The following is a 17,368-nucleotide window of genomic DNA, read 5'->3' on the forward strand; positions in this document are numbered from 1 at the left end:
AGTTGGTCACACAGAAAATAGATTGCTATATTTTACACATGTTGTATAATTGTGACGAGTAATACTTGTATAACCTAATTACTTGAATATGATTGGCTGAGACAAGGGCGTTCCTTTTCTTGTATGATTTGATTAGGTGCAAGTACGCACGAGAAATAAAGTCTAGTCTTGGATTCACCATATTGCTGTGTGTGTGCTTGACTCGCCGATGCATCAGAGAGCTCCATACATCCAGAAGTCCTAAAGAAACCCGGGTTTAACCACCAACCTTACACATTATCCTCCTGCAATACCATCTCCTCCATCCCATGTCCTCCTCCTCCAGTTCCATCTCCTCCATCCCATGTCCTCCTCCTCCAGTTCCATCTCCTCCATCCCATGTTCGACTCGAACTCGAAGCTCATCCCTATTAATAGCCATTCCTCACTTACCTTGTATTTTTATATGGAGCATTGGACTCCTCTTTAATACATTGGTGGTAGATGTTTTCACTTCACAAAAATAATTCCCAGAATCCTTCAGCTGAGCGGACTGGACTCCATATTGATTAGATGAACCATATCTCGGAATATCCTGTCCATCTTTATAGAATGCAAACTGCAGTTCTGTCCTCTGTCTGTGCCGACTAGGGCTTGTGTCACATGTCAGGGTCATGTGATCACCTTCTACCGCTGGATTATGGGATAGTTTTAATTCTGGCTGCGAGAACAACTCTAAGGAAAATAAAAATAAAATTGTTATAATATATAAATGTTACCGCTAAGTGATGAGCGAAATGGGCAAAGTTTGGTTCGCTGGATGTTCCACAAACCCCCGGGGACATTCTCAAGCACCAAATTTATATCGCCAAAACCCACTGAAGACTACAGGAGCTGAATCTTGGTAATTTTGTCCTTTTGCAAGGCTAATTTGCAAGTTTATTTTTTAACCACTTCCGGACCGACTTACGGCGATATACGTCAGCACTTTAAAGAGGAATATTGTTGCTATGGCAGCAGCTAGCCACCATAAGGCCACTTCTATACTGGGGCGGGAGCAGCTTTGGGCGGTAAAGCGCCGCTATCTTTACCGCCAATTTCGCACCGCTATTAGGCTGCTAGCGGGGCAGTTTTACCCCCACTAGCGGCCGAGAAGGGGTTAAAAACTACCTCAAAGCGCCCTTTGCCGGCGGTATAGCCGCGGCGTTCCATTGAAATCAACGGGCAGGAGCGGTGGAGGAGCGGTATACACACTGCTCCTTCACCGCTCCAAAGATGCGGCTAGCAGGACTTTTTTCACCATCCTGCTAGCGCACCGCTCCATTGTGAAAGCCCTCGGGACTTTCACACTGGAGAGACAGCAGCGGCTGTTTAGTGTTGGTTTGCAGGCGCTATTTTTAGCGCAATAGCGCCTGCATACCAATCCAGTGTGAAAGGGGTCTAACACCGGTATCCTCTTCTTCAGAGAGTGGTCTGGTTTCAGAACAAAAAGGGATCTCTGTGGCGGATTTGCCGCAAGATCACTTTTATCGGTGGCGGGAGAGTGCCCCCCTCTTGCCGCTCTCCGGTGCCCTCCGCCGCTTACCAGAGCCGCAGGCAGCAGCGGAGGCGATCGGATCCTTCTCCCCGTTAGGTATGGAGATGAGTGAGGGGGAAGATGGCCCCCATCCATCTCCATATAATTGCAGGGCGGAAGCAACGTCAAAACGTCACTCCCGCCCATAGCTTTTAAAAGGGCATTTTTTTTTTCAAATTACAAAATATATATATTTTTTATTGCATTTAAGTCGAAATGTGAGATATGAGATCTTTTTGACCAAATCTTATATTTAAAGTGGATGTAAACCCACTCTCATCCTTTCTAAACTACTGCCATAGTGCTGATCTATAAGGAGTCAGGACCCCCACTAACACACAGCTCCTTTCTCTATCTGCAACGTAGAGAGCGTCCTGACTCTCCTGTAGTCCAAGGGAGGGGGCGAGCACAACACTCCACACCAGGGAGAAAGCCTTGCATTACTGTGTGGAGTTACAGACAGAAGAACAGGAAGTGAGGATTTCTCAGAAGAAATAAGGACATTTAAAAGCAAAATGGAAGGATGAGGTAAGAGAAGGAGGACTGCACTAAGGTGAAGGAAGCTATTTAGGAAAAAAAATGTACCTTTACAACCCCTTTAAGTGGTTTTTAACCACTTGAGAGCCACGCTATAGACGAAAGACGTCCACAGCGCGGCTCTCAACTGCCGGGTGGACGTCCCTGGATGCCCTGCTATTTACTTTTCCCGCGCGCGATGCCGAGGCCACGCAGCGGGGAAAAACTGTGCCCGGTGTGTCACGTGATGCCGATGCGCATGCCTGGCGCCCGCGATGTCCACCAGCTACCGGTGATCGGCAGTGACAGCGCAAGGACATGGAACTCTGTGTGTAAACACACAGATCCATGTCCTGTCAGGGAGAGAGGGGACCGATGGTGTGTCCCTTGTACATAGGGACACAGCATCGGTCACCTCCCCCAGTCAGTCCCCTCCCCCCACAGTAAGAATCACTCCCAGGGAATACATTTAACCCCTTCCTCGCCCCCTAGTGTTAACCCCTTCCCTGCTAGTCACATTTATACAGTAATCAGTGCATATTTATAGCACTGAGCGCTGTATAAATGTGAATGGTCCCAAAATAGTGTCAAAAGTGTCCGATGTGTCCTCCGCAAAAAAAAAACTGACAAAAATTGCAGATCAACACCATTATTAGTAAATAAAATTAAAAAAAAATCATAAATCTATCCCCTATTTTGTAGGCACTATAACTTTTGCGCAAACCAATCAAAAAACGCTTATTGCGATTTTCTTTTTTAACCGAAAATATGTAGAAGAATACGTAGCAGCTTAAACTGAGAAAAATAAATATTTTTTTTTAAAACAAATTGGGATATTATCATAACAAAAAGTAAAAAAATATTGGGGTAGATTCAGATAGGTTAGCGGATCTTTAGATCCGCGTAACCTATCTGACTTACGATCCGCCGGCGCAAGTTTTTGAGGCTAGTGCCTAATTCAGAAAGCACTTACCTCGAAACTTGCGTCGGCGTATCGTAAATCCCCCGGTGGAATTTAAATTCCGCGGCTAGGGGGCGGCTACAATTTAAATCAGGCGCGTCCCTGCGCCGATCCAAAAGCGCATGCGCCGTCCTCGATTTTCCCCAGCGTGCATTGCTCCAAATGACGTCGCTAGGACGTCATTGGTTTCGGCGTGAGCGTAAATTGCGTCCGGCCGTATTCTGAATCGACTTACGCAAACGACGTAAAAATTCAAAACTCGGCGCGGGAACGGCGGCCATACTTAAAGCGGGAGTTTACCCATTTAAAAAAAATAAATAAATCTCCCCTTAGCTTCCTGCTCGTTATTACTAGGGGAATCGGCTATTTATATTAAAATATGTGCAGTACTTACCCGTTTTCGAGCTGCATCTTCTTCCGTCGCTTCCGGGTATGGGTCTTCAGGAGCGGGCGTTCCTTCTTGATCGACATTCTTCCGAGAGGCTTCCGACGGTCGCATCCATCGCGTCACTCGTAGCCGAAAGAAGCCGAACGTCGGTGCGGCTCTATACTGCGCCTGCGCACCGACGCTCGGCTTCTTTCAGAAAATCGTGACGCGATGGATGCGACCGTCGGAAGCCTCTCGGAAACCTGTCAATCAAGAAGGAACGCCCATTCCCGAAGCCCATACCCGGAAGCGACGGAGAGGATGCATCTCGTAAACGGGTAAGTACTGCACATATTTTAAAATAAATAGCCGATTCCCCTAGTAATAACGAGCAGGAATCTAAGGGGAAAAAGTGCCCTCTAAGGGTGAACCCCCGCTTTAACATAGGATACCCCTCATATTGCAGGGGTAACTATACGCCGGAAAAAGCCGAACGCAAGCGACATTAAAAAAAAAGCGACGGGCGGGCGTTCGTTTCTGAATCGGCGGATCTCCTCATTTGCATGTTCATCGCGTATACAAACGGAAGCGCCACCTAGCGGCCAGCGGGAGATTGCGGCCTAAGATCCGACGGTGTAAGTCACATACACCTGTCGGATCTTAGGGAGATCTATGCGGAACCTGATTCTATGAATCAGGCGCATAGATCCGACGGACGGAACTCAGAGATACGACGGCGTATCAGGAGATACGCCGTCGTATCTCTATCTGAATCCGGGGCCACTGTGTTTTTTTCAAAATTTTCTGTCTTCTTTTGTTTATAGCGCAAAAAAATAAAAACATGCAGAGATGATCAACTAACACCAAAAGAAAGTTCTATTTGTGGGGAAAAAAATATAAAAATATCATTTGGGTACAGTGTTGTATGACCGCGCAATTGTCATTCAAAATGTGTCAGCGCTGAAAGCTGAAAATTGGTCTGGGCAGGAAGGGGGTTTAAAGCGGAGTTCCGGCCACAATTTCACTTTTTAAATATAAATACCCCTGTAATACACAAGCTTAATGTATTCTAGTAAAGTTAGTCTGTAAACTAAGGTACGTTTTGTTAGGTTGTTACAGCATTTAGACACTTTATAAAATAGAAATTGACTGGGGCCATCTTAAGTGTGGGCATCATGAAGCCAGACTGTATGACTTCCTGGATTTCAGCCTTGCAGATCTCGCACATGCTCATGTCAGATCAGGTTTCAGCACCTGTGCTGTCTAAGTCACATGATTCTTTGAGACTGGGGAGTGCACAGACTCCTGGAAAGTTACACCCACTACATTTCCAGGAGTCTGTGCGGTGTAGGTTAGGAAGCTTAAGCACCTAGGTGCAGGAAGTGGGAAGATTAACTATTCTGCCTAGCAACAACACTTTGAAGGCATCTAAAAAAAAAAACTTCGTAAAGGACTAATGACATTTTTTTTAAAACTACTGATGTAATGTTATATTTATGGGTGGAACTCCACTTTAAGTGCCCAGTAATGAAGTGGTTAAAATCTGTGTATTTTTTTTATAGAACATATTGGTTTGCTTAACAGTCACACAATATTCATGCCACATAAATATTTCCAACACCATAATTTTTATGCTGTCAATTATTCGACATTATTCAAGTCATCTGCTTTTTACAAAATATGGGCCAGATTCACGTAGCTCAGCGGATCTATAGATCCGCTCGATCTACCTGATTTAAGATCCGCTCCCGCAAGTTTGAGAGGCAAGTGGGTAATTCACAAACCACTTACCTCCAAACTTGCGGCGGCAGATCGTAAATCCCCCAGCGGAATTCAAATTCCGCGGCTAGGGGGAGTGTACTATTTAAATCAGGCGCGTTCCGGTGCCGATTTAAATGAGCATGCGCCGTCCGCGGAATTTCCCGGCGTGCATTGCTCCCACTGACGTCGCTAGGACGTCAGTGGTTTCGACGCTTACGTAAACGACGTCCATCCGTATTCGAGAACGACTTACGCAAACGACGTAAACATTTTTTAATTCGACGCGGGAACGGCGGCTATACTTAACATTGGCTGCGCCTCATAGAAGCAGGGGTAAGTATACGCCGGGAAAGCCGCTACGGAAACGTCGTAAGAACACTGCGTCGGGTCCGCGTACGTTCGTGAATTCGCGTATCTCGCTGATTTACATATTATTCAAGGTAAATCAGCGGGAACGCCCCCGGCGCCATTTTCGAATTGAAAATAAGATCCGACAGTGTAACACAGTGTAACACTGTCGGATCTAAGCCCTATCTATGCGTATCTGATTCTATGAATCAGGCGCATAGATAGGACCAGTGTAAGTCAGAGATACGATGGTGCATCTGTAGCTACACCGTCGTATCTCTTTGTGAATCTGGCCCAAAGTCTTGTTTTGAGTACTTTTTAGGCCAAAAAGGTAAATTTTTGTGTTTTGTGTAAATAAATTAAAAAACTGGTTTTGCATCAAAAATGTTGAACTAGTATACAGGATATATGGAGTGACCAGGACTTACCTCTGACATGTAAGGACACTAAATCTGTGGTGACGTATTCATTCCGGTATAATTCACTGTCACATCTGTATTCTCCAGGCGCATTCCAGGAATCTATAACATCATTGTCCCAAAATACACATATGTTTTCACTGCATTTGTAGAATTGTGTTGACTGTAAACTATACTCCGGAGAGTTGTAACATTTCAAGGAGTAGGACCTTCCATCCTCATGCAAAAGAGGCTGAATGATGACCAAACCTGCAATAGAAAATAGCAGGGCAGTACATTAAGGCTGCATTCACACTATAACGCAGCGTATTTTGCCGCGACAAATTGCGGCGTATTGTGCCACGACAAAGCGAGTCGTTTAACCTTTTTTTTTTAACAAAACATTTAACCACTTAAGAACCGGACCAATATGCTGCCTAAAGACCCAAGGTGTTTTTACAGTTCGGGACTGCGTCGCTTTAACAGACAATTGCGCGGTCGTGCGACGTGGCTCCCAAACAAAATTGGCGTCCTTTTTTCCCCCACAAATAGAGCTTTTTTTTGGTGGTATTTGATCACCTCTACGGTTTTTAGTTTTTGCGCTATAAACAAAAATAGAGCGACAATTTTGAAAAAAAATGCAATATTTTTTACTTTTTGCTATAATAAATATCCCCCAAAAACATATAAATTTTTTTTTTCCTCAGTTTAGGCCGATATGTATTCTTCTACCTATTTTTGGTAAAAAAAAACCGCAATAATCGTTTATCGGTTGGTTTGCGCAAAATTTATAGCGTTTACAAAATAGGGGATAGTTTTATTGCATTTTTATTTTTTTTACTACTAATGGCGGCGATCAGCAATTTTTTTCATGACTGCGACATTATGGCGGACACTTCGGACAATTTTGACACATTTTTGGGACCATTGTCATTTTCACAGCAAAAAATGCATTTAAATTGCATTCTTTATTGTGAAAATGACAGTTGCAGTTTGGGAGTTAACCACAGGGGGCGCTGTAGAATTTAGTGTTCACTTAGTGTGTGTTTACAACTGTAGGGGGTGTGGCTGTAGGAATGACATCATCGATCGAGTCTCCCTATATAAGGGATCACTCGATCGATGCAGCCGCCACAGTGAAGCACGGGGAAGCCGTGTTTACATACGGCTCTCCCCGTTCTTCAGCTCCGGGGAGCGATCGCGACGGAGCGGCTATAAACAAATAGCCGCGCCGTCGTCCCAGATCGCTCCCCGAGGGAACCCGACCGCTGCATGTAGCAGGGGGGGGGGGCCCGATCGGACCCCCGACCCACGTCTAGGCAGGGACGTACAGGTACGCCAATGTGCCTGTACGTGCCATTCTGCCGACGTATATCTACATGCGGCGGTCGGGAAGTGGTTAATGTAAAAGTGATCCTAGTGGCTAATTAGCCACTGGATCGCTTTTACAGGTGGCAGAAGGCCCTCCACCTCCTGCTGCCTTCCACAACCTAAAGCCGAGGGGATTGAAGCCAGCTGCCCATAGAGATTACCAAGGACTAGAAATTCCCCGATCTACGGAACCAAACGCGACAAGTGTATGTTAACGAGTTTGCCACCACACATGTGAGGTATCGTCACAAACGATATAGCGAGAGCAATAATTCTAGCACCAGATGTCCTGTGTAACGCTAAGCTGGTAACCTGTAAAAGATTATAAAGTGTCGCCTATGTAAAATTTTAAGCACCCTCTTTGGTGCCGTTCCACGAGTGTGCGCAATTTAACCACTTAAGACCCGGACCATTATGCAGGTTAAGGGCCTTCCCCTTTTTTGCGATTCGTTACTGCGTCCCTTTAACTGACAATTGCGCGGTCGTGCGACGTGGCTCCCAAAAAATTTTTGGAAAAAAAAAACGCAATAAGCGTTTATCGATTGGTTTGCGCAAAATTTATAGCGTTTACAAAATAGGGGATAGTTTTATGGCATTTTTATTAATAATTTATTTTTTACTAGTAATGGCGGCGATCAGCGATTTGTTTCGTGACTGCGACATTATGGCGGACACATCGGACAATTTTGACACATTTTTGGGACCATTGTCATTTTCACAGCGAAAAGTGCTATAAAAATGCACTGATTAGGCCCCTTTCAGACTGAGGCAGGAGCTGCGGTGGCGGTATAACGCCGCTAAAAATAGCGGCGCTATACCGCCGGTATTGCCGTGGGATTCGGCCGCTAGCGGTGCGGTATTAACCCCCGCTAGCGGCCGATAAAGGGTTAATACCGCCTGCAATGCGCCTCTATAGAGGCGCATTGCGGGCGGTATTGCCGCGGTTTCCCATTGTTTTCAATGGGAAGCAGCGGTGAAGGAGCGGTATACATGCAGGGAACAGACGATCACTGACATTGCCACACAGAAAAACGGGGAAGGTGTGTTTACACATACCTCTCCCCGTTCTTCAGCTCCTGTGACCGATCGCGGGACACCGGCGGCGATCGGGTCCGCGGGTCCAGGTCGCGAGCTGGGCTCTTAAAGAGGACGTACAGGTAAGTGCTTGTGCCCAGCCGTGCCATTCTGCCGACGTATATCAGCGTGAAGGGGTCCTAAAGTGGTTAAAAAAGTGACATGTTAGGTATCTATTTACTCAGTGTAACATTATATTTTATATCTTACCAAACAATTGGGTGTTATATTCTGTTTTTGTGCATTAGAATTCACTAAAGTGTATTTTTTCCTAACACAATTGCCTTTGAAAAACAGCTGCGCAAATACCATGTGACATAATAAATTGCAACACCCATTATTTTATTTTCTAGGTACTCTGCTTAAAATAATATATATATATATATATATATATATATATATATATATATATATATATAGTGGGCTGGATTCAAGAAGCAATTGCGCCTGTGTAACCATAAGTTACACAGCACAATTGCTTACTTGCCCCGGCGTAACGAATGCTCCTGATTCAGGAACCTCGTTACGCCGACTGCAGCCTAAGATATGCGCGGCATAAGGCTCTTATGCCCGCATATCTTAGGCTGCATTCTTGCGATGGCCGCTAGGTGGCGTTCCCATTGTGCTCAGCGTATAGTATGCATACTAACGCCGATTCACAATGTTGCGTGAGCCCTGCGCACGCAATTTACGTTGTTTCCGTAAGGCGGTTTTCGCGTAAGGCTGCCAATGTTACGTATACCCGTCGTTCCCGCGTCGCGAAATTAGAAATTTACGTAGTTTGCGTAAGTGAATCGTGAATGGCGCTGGATGCCATTCACGTTCACTTTGAAGCAAATGACATCCTTGCGACGTCATTTGCCGCAATGCACGTCGGGAAAGTTTCCCGACGGAGCATGCGCTCTACGCTCGGCGCGGTAACGCGCCTAATTTAAATGGTTCCCGCCCCCTACGGGATCATTACACGTAGAAGAGAGAAGTGCCAGAATTGGTCCGGATGCGAATGGGATACAATTCTGAGTAGAGGTATCCCTCGGGGGCCTGGTATGAAATTTGGGGGGATTTAATTTTGGTTCGGTGTTCCACTTAATATTCATACCAGATCCAAAGGGCCTGGTAATGGACTGGGGGGAGGGGACCCATGCTGTTTTTTTCAATTACTTTTATCTCTATTGCCGAGACCGGACAATTCATTACAGCCGTGATCAGTTTTAAATGACTTTTGTTTTCCTTTAGAAAAGTCATTTTATGCAGGGACTGTTCTAAACACAGGAAAAATGCACCACTTTACAGGCATACTATAGACACCCCCCCAGGCAAGGAATTTAAAGGCATATTTCACTTTTATTGTTTAATTTTAAGCATTATTAACCACTTCCGTACCGTAGGAAGTCATATGATGTCCTGGACTTTAATGGGGGATACCTGAACCATGCCTGTAGCTACAGTCATCATTTAGATATCCTTCTTTTCAGGCGCTGATTCTGCGCACCATAAGAATGATCATAGCGGCGGTACCACCACTTGATCGTTCTTATAGGCGGCAGGAGGGGACATTCCCCCCCTCCCGCCGCCATCGGAGGCCTGGAGAACGAATTGGCCGCCGCCGGATGAAGAGCATAGAGATGACCAGTGACCAGATGGTCACCAGTCATCTCTATGACCGTCGGAGGCCCAGGCGCGACGCTATGACGTCACGCTCGGGTACACGGAAGTAAACAAAGCCGCAATCATGGCTGAAAGCATGAAATCTGTGAATTTTTTCCCAAAAACTCACGCTTACCAGCCTGGAGGAGAGATGTGGGGTCTTATTGACCTCGCATCTCTCCATAAAGAGGACCTGTCACACACTATTCCTATTACAAGGGATGTTTACATTCCTTGTAATAGGAATAAAAGTGATAAAAAAAATTTTTAAAAAAAAGTGTAAAAATAAAAAAAAAGTCAAATAAAAAAATATATAAAAAAAATATTTTAAACGCTCCTGTCCCCAGTAGCTCGTGCCCAGAAGCGAACGCGCACATAAGTCCCGCCCACATATATAAACGCTGTTCAAACCACACATGTGAGGTATCGACGCGTGCGTTAGAGCGGGAGCAATAATTCTAGCTCTAAACTGGTAACCTGTAAAAAAAATTAAAGCGTCGCCTATGGAGATTTTGAAGTGTGGCGCCATTCCATGAGTGGGAGCAATTTTAAAGCGTGACAAGTTAGGTATCTATTTACTTGGCGTAAAACATCATCTTTCACATTCTACAAAAAAATTGGACTAACTTTACTGTTTTGTTATTTTTTATTTCATGAAACCGTTTTTTCCCCCCAAAAAAGGCGTTTAAAAAATTATTGCACAAATACCGCGCGAGATAAAAAGTTGCAATGACCGCCATTTTAGTCCCCAGGGTGTCTGCTAAAAAAATATTTATAATATTTGGGGGTTCTGAGTAATTTTATAGCAAAAAAAAAATGATTTTTACATTAAGGAGAGAAGTGCCAGAATAGGCGCGGTATGGAATTGGTTAAAATCACTGCTCCCGAAAAAACGGCCATTTTTAAAACTTTCTTTTTGCATTTTTTATGACAATACCATGCATATAAGCCTTTAAAATTAGCACTTTTGATTTTTCATGTTAATCTCCTATAGACTTTTTACCAGTGTTCAGCGAACACCGCAAATTGTTCGCTATTCGGCGAACAGGCGAACACCCAGGGCCGATCCTAGGGTCACAGATGCCTGGGTGCAGAAATATTTCTGGCTCCCCCACATGGGCATGGTCATCTTACTAACTCCTCCCTTTTACACATTTTTCAATGGCTACGACTCAAACACAGAGATGCTCCCCTAAGAAGTCTTCATTAGTGTCCCCCATCAGAGTCCCCCCACAGCAGGTGTCCCCCATCAGAGTCCCCCTTCAGCAGGTGTCCCCAACAGAGCCCCCCACATCAGGTGTCCCCATAGATCAATATTTGTCCGATAGATCCATGTAGCTCGGGCGCGCTGGGAGAAGAAGCACATTACAGGGGGCGGAGCATACGTTGTGTCTTTGGTAACTTGGAGGGTGGCACTCAGAGAGCATTTCTGGGAGTGCACGGGGTGATTGGCAGCAGCTCCGGCCAACCCAGAAGCCTCTCATCACACCGTCTATGGCAAAAGAGCTGACACATGCAGAGGGTAGGGTGACCATGTGTCCCGGATTGCCCGGGACAGTCCCGCATTTTTCAGGTCTGTCCTGGGCACATTCATTCCAGGACAATACAGTGTCCCGGGAATGAAACTGACACAGCCACCCCCCCAGGCCAATCTGATGCCCCCAAAAAAGGCCGCCACATCACCGCTTTACTCACTGACAGTACTTGTCCTGGCCGGGAATGCCTGGAGGAGCACAGTCCCCGCCCCCTGCTTGTGATTGGAGAAATCATAAATCCCACCTCTTGTGTCCAATCACTGTGCTGTGATTCGTTACAGTACAAGCTGATATTTAGGAAGGGAGGGTGTCCCTGAATGGTAGTTTGGAAATGTGGTCAGCCTAGCAGAGGGGGTGGGGCAGACAGGAGACTACTCCATGCACACTGGACAGAATTTATTAGGGGAGCCTGGTACCGGAACATGGTCCAGTACTAGGCTCCGCTGTGGTACCCAGCCCGGATTCAGGGGACAGCGGGAGGTATGCGCTCTTGTCAGTTGCCAGCGGAGAGATCAAGCGGGATGGGGAACCGCAGCACCCGCTACATGTGCTCCGCCTCTGGACACAGACAATGAGGAGGGAGGGGAGCACTTTGGAGCTTCGGCGCCCCCACCTCTGCGGCTCCTGGGTGCCACCCACCCCCCCGTGCACCCTGCCTAGGATCGGCCCTGCGAACACCTGATGTTCGAGTCGAACTTATGTTCGACTTGAACATCGGGCTCATCTTTAGTTGTGATCTCTTATCAACTGGAAACTGTAAAAGCCAAATGATCAGCCTATTGGTCATTCAGGTGTGAAAAGATGAAGTGATGGTGAAATAATTTACTGCAAAGAGGCTCAGTGATAAAATATAGTTCATCTATCAAAATATTTTAGGATAATCCTGGTGATCTTACCATTGATGACTTCCAGTATGGCTGTTTCCCTTTTGATTGGCACACCCAACCAGTCGGTCTGTACGCAATAGTAGATTCCACTGTGATCAACTTGAGCAGATGCGATTGTGTAGTACATACCCCTGTGAACCTCCCAATCGTCCTTTATCCAAACATAAGACGCATAAAGGTTTCCCATATTACATGCCATTGTTATAGACTCTCCCTTGAAGAGTCTGTTACGATTTGGCATGAAGGTGATCATCCTGTTTGATGGCACTCCTAGAGGCGCTTTAAAAGAAAACAAAGCATAAAACAAAAATTAAGCATAAAACAAAGCATAAAACAAAAAAACACAAAAGCAAAGCATAAAAAGCACTGATGTCACCAGCATCCCACCCCCTCCAGGAGTAGAAATGAGATTGGGTTTCCTCTGAACTAAAATAACTAATGCGCAAACCAAGTGAACCTCAAAATTAATTTCAGAGTGGCAGCCAACATTAAGAATGTGTCCCTACAAAATGCATAAATATACACAATAATAAATGTGGCACAAAACAAAGTGTGTAGTGCAAAAACATCAAATAACAAAATCCATAAATAGTGCAAAATATCATTCAAGTGTACAAAAGTGCATGGGCAAAAGTGAATAAGGATCCACAATATTCAATATCATCTAGACCAGGGGTGTCCAAACTTTTTTCAAGGAGGGCCAGATTTGATGAAGTGAACATGCTCAAGGGCCGACCGTTTTGCCTGACATTCTTTGAACCATTAAAATTCGGTCTAAGGGCCAGATTCAGAAAGAGTTAAGCCGGCGTATCAGTAGATACGCCGTCATAACTCTGAATCTAAGCCGTCGTATCTTTAAGTGTATTCTCAAAATGAGATACACTTAAATCTAGCTAAGATACGACGGCCTGCGCCGTCGTATCTTAGCTTTCCACTTAGGCCGGCCGCTAGGGGCGTGAGCGCTGATTTACGCCTAGAATGCGTAAATCAGCGAGATACGCCTATTCACAAACGTACGCTTGCCCGTCGCAGTAAAGATACGCCGTTTATGTAAGGTGTTTTCAGGCGTAAAGTTAGTCGAACAAAAAGCTGGCCTAGCCAATGTTAAGTATGGACGTCGGTCCCGCGTCGAATTTTGAAAGTTTTACGTCGTTTGCGTAAGTCGTCCGTGAATGGGGCTGGACGTAATTTACGTTCACGTCGAAACCAATAAGTCCTTGCGGCGTAATTTGGAGCATGCGCACTGGGATACGTCCACGGATGGCGCATGCGCCGTTCGTTCAAAACGTCATTTACGTGGGGTCATGGTTTATTTACATAAAACACGCCCACCTCTTCACAATTTGAATTACGTGCGCTTACGCCGGCCCATTTACGCTACGCCGCCGTAACTTAGGAGGCAAGTGCTTTGTGAATACAGCACTTGCCTCTCTGACTTACAGCGGCGTAGCGTAAATACGATACGCTACGCCGGCTGAAACATACGCCGCCCTACGTGAATCCAGCTATAAGTGTGTTCTTCTGAGCACTAATACACTGCCCAACAAGAATTCTCTTGCCTTTGTGGCTGTGTGTGAGTAAAGAGATGAGCTCAGGCGTATTATTTGGATAGACCGTATTTATTAGTGTATAACACGCACATAAAGCCTACAGTTCAAGGTTTTACATCTTCTGTGGACATTGAAGTTTCTACAAAATCCAAAATTCCGATGCACAAAAGTCCACGCATGCTCTGAATCAAGTACGAGACGGAAGCGCTCAGTCTGGTAAAACTAGCGTTCGTAATGGAAATAGTACATTTGTCACGCTGTAACGGACTGTCACCAAACTTCTACTAACACGAGATTAGCAGAAGGAGCTCAAAGGGTGGCGCACTTGGTATTGAACTTCCATTCTCTAGTGCCGTCATACGCGTTGTACATGACCGCGTTCTTGGCGATAGGAATTTCCGACAACATTTGTGCGACCGTGTGTATGCAAGACAAGTTTGAAGCGACATCCGTCGGGAAAAAATCCACGGTTTTGTTGTCAGAATCTCCGATCGTGTGTACGTGGGATTACTATGAAGAAGACTTTCCATTTCGGAGGTTAAATCTCTTTTCCTCCAGATACAGTATAAAAAGTGCCCCCTTTATGGTCCATATATAAAACTGTACACCAAGTTCAACCACTTAAGGACCCCTTGTAGCCAATTTTGTTTGGGAGCCACATCGCACGACCGCGCAATTGTCAGTTAAATCGACGCAGTGCAAAATTGCAAAAAGGGGCAAGGTCCTTAACCTGCATAATGGTCCGGGTCTTAGGTGGTTAATATATGGACCACATATTCTTTTTATACATGGTAATCATATGCTTACTTTTTGAATAACTAACCTGGAAAAATCTCGATCTTATCACTGCCTCTGTAGGTACGGATTACAGGCATTGAGCAGGCATACGTGGCATTCGATTTTGTGTTATCTTCAAGTAAATTGGGGTCAGCGGCCGATGCTAGGACCATGATGCCGTTTTTGTAAAATTTTGTCTGATCTGTAGAATATCCAGAGCGGCTGTGACACCTCAGAGGCACCGTATCACCTTCATGCACATAGACCGGAGCCTGCAGGATGACTGGATCTGAAATACACAAAATCACAGCAAAAAATGTCATTACCAAAACATTATATGCATTTATTTATTTATTTCCTTTAGTGAATTTACTTTAATGCCTTTTTATGTATCATTTACTGCCCGTTTTTGGAGTTTGAGTTAAATACCGCATTAAGTGATCACGTGACCGATGTAACACATGTGCTAATCTTAGTTAATTAGTGATACCCTGTTTCCCCCAAAAATAAGACAGTGTCTTATATTATTTTTTGCTTCCAAAGATGCGCTAGGTCTTATATTCAGGGGATGTCTTATTTTTCAGAGGGGGGATTACCACTTTAGTAACCCCTTTTGATCCTCCTGTGTCATTTCGTTTCCCCCTTCTGATCCTCCTGTGTCATTTGGTTTCCCCCTTCTGGTCCTCCTGTGTCATTTTGTTTCCCCCTTCTGATCCTCCTGTGTCATTTTGATTCCCCCTTCTGATCCTCCTGTGTCATTTTGTTTCCCCCTTCTGATCCTCCTGTGTCATTTTGTTTCCCCCTTCTGATCCTCCTGTGTCATTTTGATTCCCCCCTCTGAGTTTCCTGTGTCCTTTTAAGTGATCCCCTCCCCCCACCCCTGTGCCAGTGGACACCTTCACTTGACATCCACCCACCCCTTTATCAAACATTTCCACACATTGCCCGACTCCTGCTCCGCGCTACCGTACTCACTGTCTATGGTAATTGTACGGCCAGACTCAGTCAGGGCACAGCGAGCAGCAGGCGGCAGCTTGTCCTGGTGGCGGCGCAGGCTCTCTAAAGAAGAGACCACGCAATTCCTGTCTGTGCTGCAGCCAATAGTGAGCTGCGTGACGGTGCCCGCCGATTCATGGTACAGAGTGTTACGGTAGCTTTGGGAGACCTTACTGTATTATCGGGATGCCTTATGTTCGGGGGAGGCCCTATTATCGGGGAGGTCTTATTTTCGGGGGGATGCCTTATATTTCTGCGAGAGGCAAAACTGAAAGGAGGTCTTATTTTCGGGGGATGTCTTACTTTCGGGGAAACACGATAGTTGATAGTGAATTGTGCTTGGCATGTTGCATACATTTTGATTAATTGCCATTGACCTTTATGGGCTTTATAAAATGAACATCGTATTATTTAAGCATGCACTACAGTGCAGAGATAGGAACAGGCACTATTTTTCCTATGGGGAACTTGGGCACATTAGTTTTAGTGCGTTGGTAAAAATTCAATACTGTAAATGGGCTCCTAACTATAAGCAGGTTTGACAGAAGGGAAAAAAACAGAGGGACTTTAAAGGTGTTCAATGAAGAATATGTAATAACAATTACAAAATAGATAAAATGTAATATTTTATTTCAATATTAGTCCGGGTCTAATCAGTCTGGGTAGGTAAATTTTTCCCATTTTCTTACTTAAATCTACCTAAATCTATTGATGCATTTCAAATATTATTGATTTATTTGTTAAAATTTTGCTCATTGAGTATTTTCTAACAATATGATGGACATTTTGTTCTGTCAAAAACTACATGTAATCCATTCTTGTCTCTTTTGTTATCTATAGCATTGAATACAACACACCTGAATTTCCTGAAGAAGCTTTTTAAAACGAAACATGTCGAGTAGTAGTGTGTATATATGCCTTGAATAGAACAAATGATTATTGATAAGGATGGAATATTTATATTGTGTTTTTATTGTTGTAATAGAATATAAAATTGTATCTATTTTGTAATTGTTATTACATATTCTTTATTGAACATCTTTACCTCCCTGGCGGTATGATTACCATATATACTCGAGTATAAGCCAAGTTTTTCAGCAAATTTTTTGGTGCTGAAAATGCCCCCCTCAGCTTATACTCAAGTCACCTTTTTGCGCCTGATCTCCCAGACTTTGGGGACCCGGTACCGGACGGCCATAGGTACCCTGGACCTCACATAGCCCCACTCTTCCTCTACAAGTGTGCAAAGTTTGTTGGCCGGAGAGCACCGATTTTTCAAAGTCGGGCACCCCTTCCATAGACTCCCATGTTAAACGGTAATTTCTCTGGTAACTTTGTTGACCCGGTACCGGCCGGCCATAGTTCCCCTGGACCCAACCTTGGCACACATGTAGCCCCAGTTCTCCTCTACAAGTGTGCAAAGTTTGCTGTCTGGGGGACCTACGGCCGGGGAGCACCGTTTTTTCAATCCGGGCACCCCTTCTATATACTCCTATGTTAAACGTAAGTCTAGTCATGGGCACAGTGAGGCATGGACACAGTGAGGCATGCACATGGACACCCTAGGCTTATTTTGAGTCAATACGTTTTCCCATTTTTTTGTGGTAAAATTAGGTGCCTTGGCTT

General features: G+C 44.9%; 1 protein-coding gene across 1 annotated transcript; it reads right to left on the reverse strand.

Annotated features, from left to right (window-relative positions):
- Positions 1–386: 386 nt before the first annotated feature.
- LOC120920105 (high affinity immunoglobulin gamma Fc receptor I-like) lies at positions 387–16,088 on the reverse strand. The gene is made up of 5 exons (XM_040332017.1): positions 16,046–16,088; positions 14,793–15,035; positions 12,429–12,698; positions 5,936–6,175; positions 387–713 (listed from the first exon to the last, which is right to left on the reverse strand). Exons 1-5 carry the CDS (start codon positions 16,086–16,088, stop codon positions 424–426), a joined length of 1,086 nt encoding a protein of 361 aa, XP_040187951.1. The 3' UTR covers positions 387–423.
- Between the last annotated feature and the right edge of the window lie 1,280 nt (positions 16,089–17,368).

Source organism: Rana temporaria, chromosome 13 (genome assembly GCF_905171775.1).
Source record: "Rana temporaria chromosome 13, aRanTem1.1, whole genome shotgun sequence".
NCBI classification, from domain to species: Eukaryota; Metazoa; Chordata; class Amphibia; order Anura; family Ranidae; genus Rana; species Rana temporaria.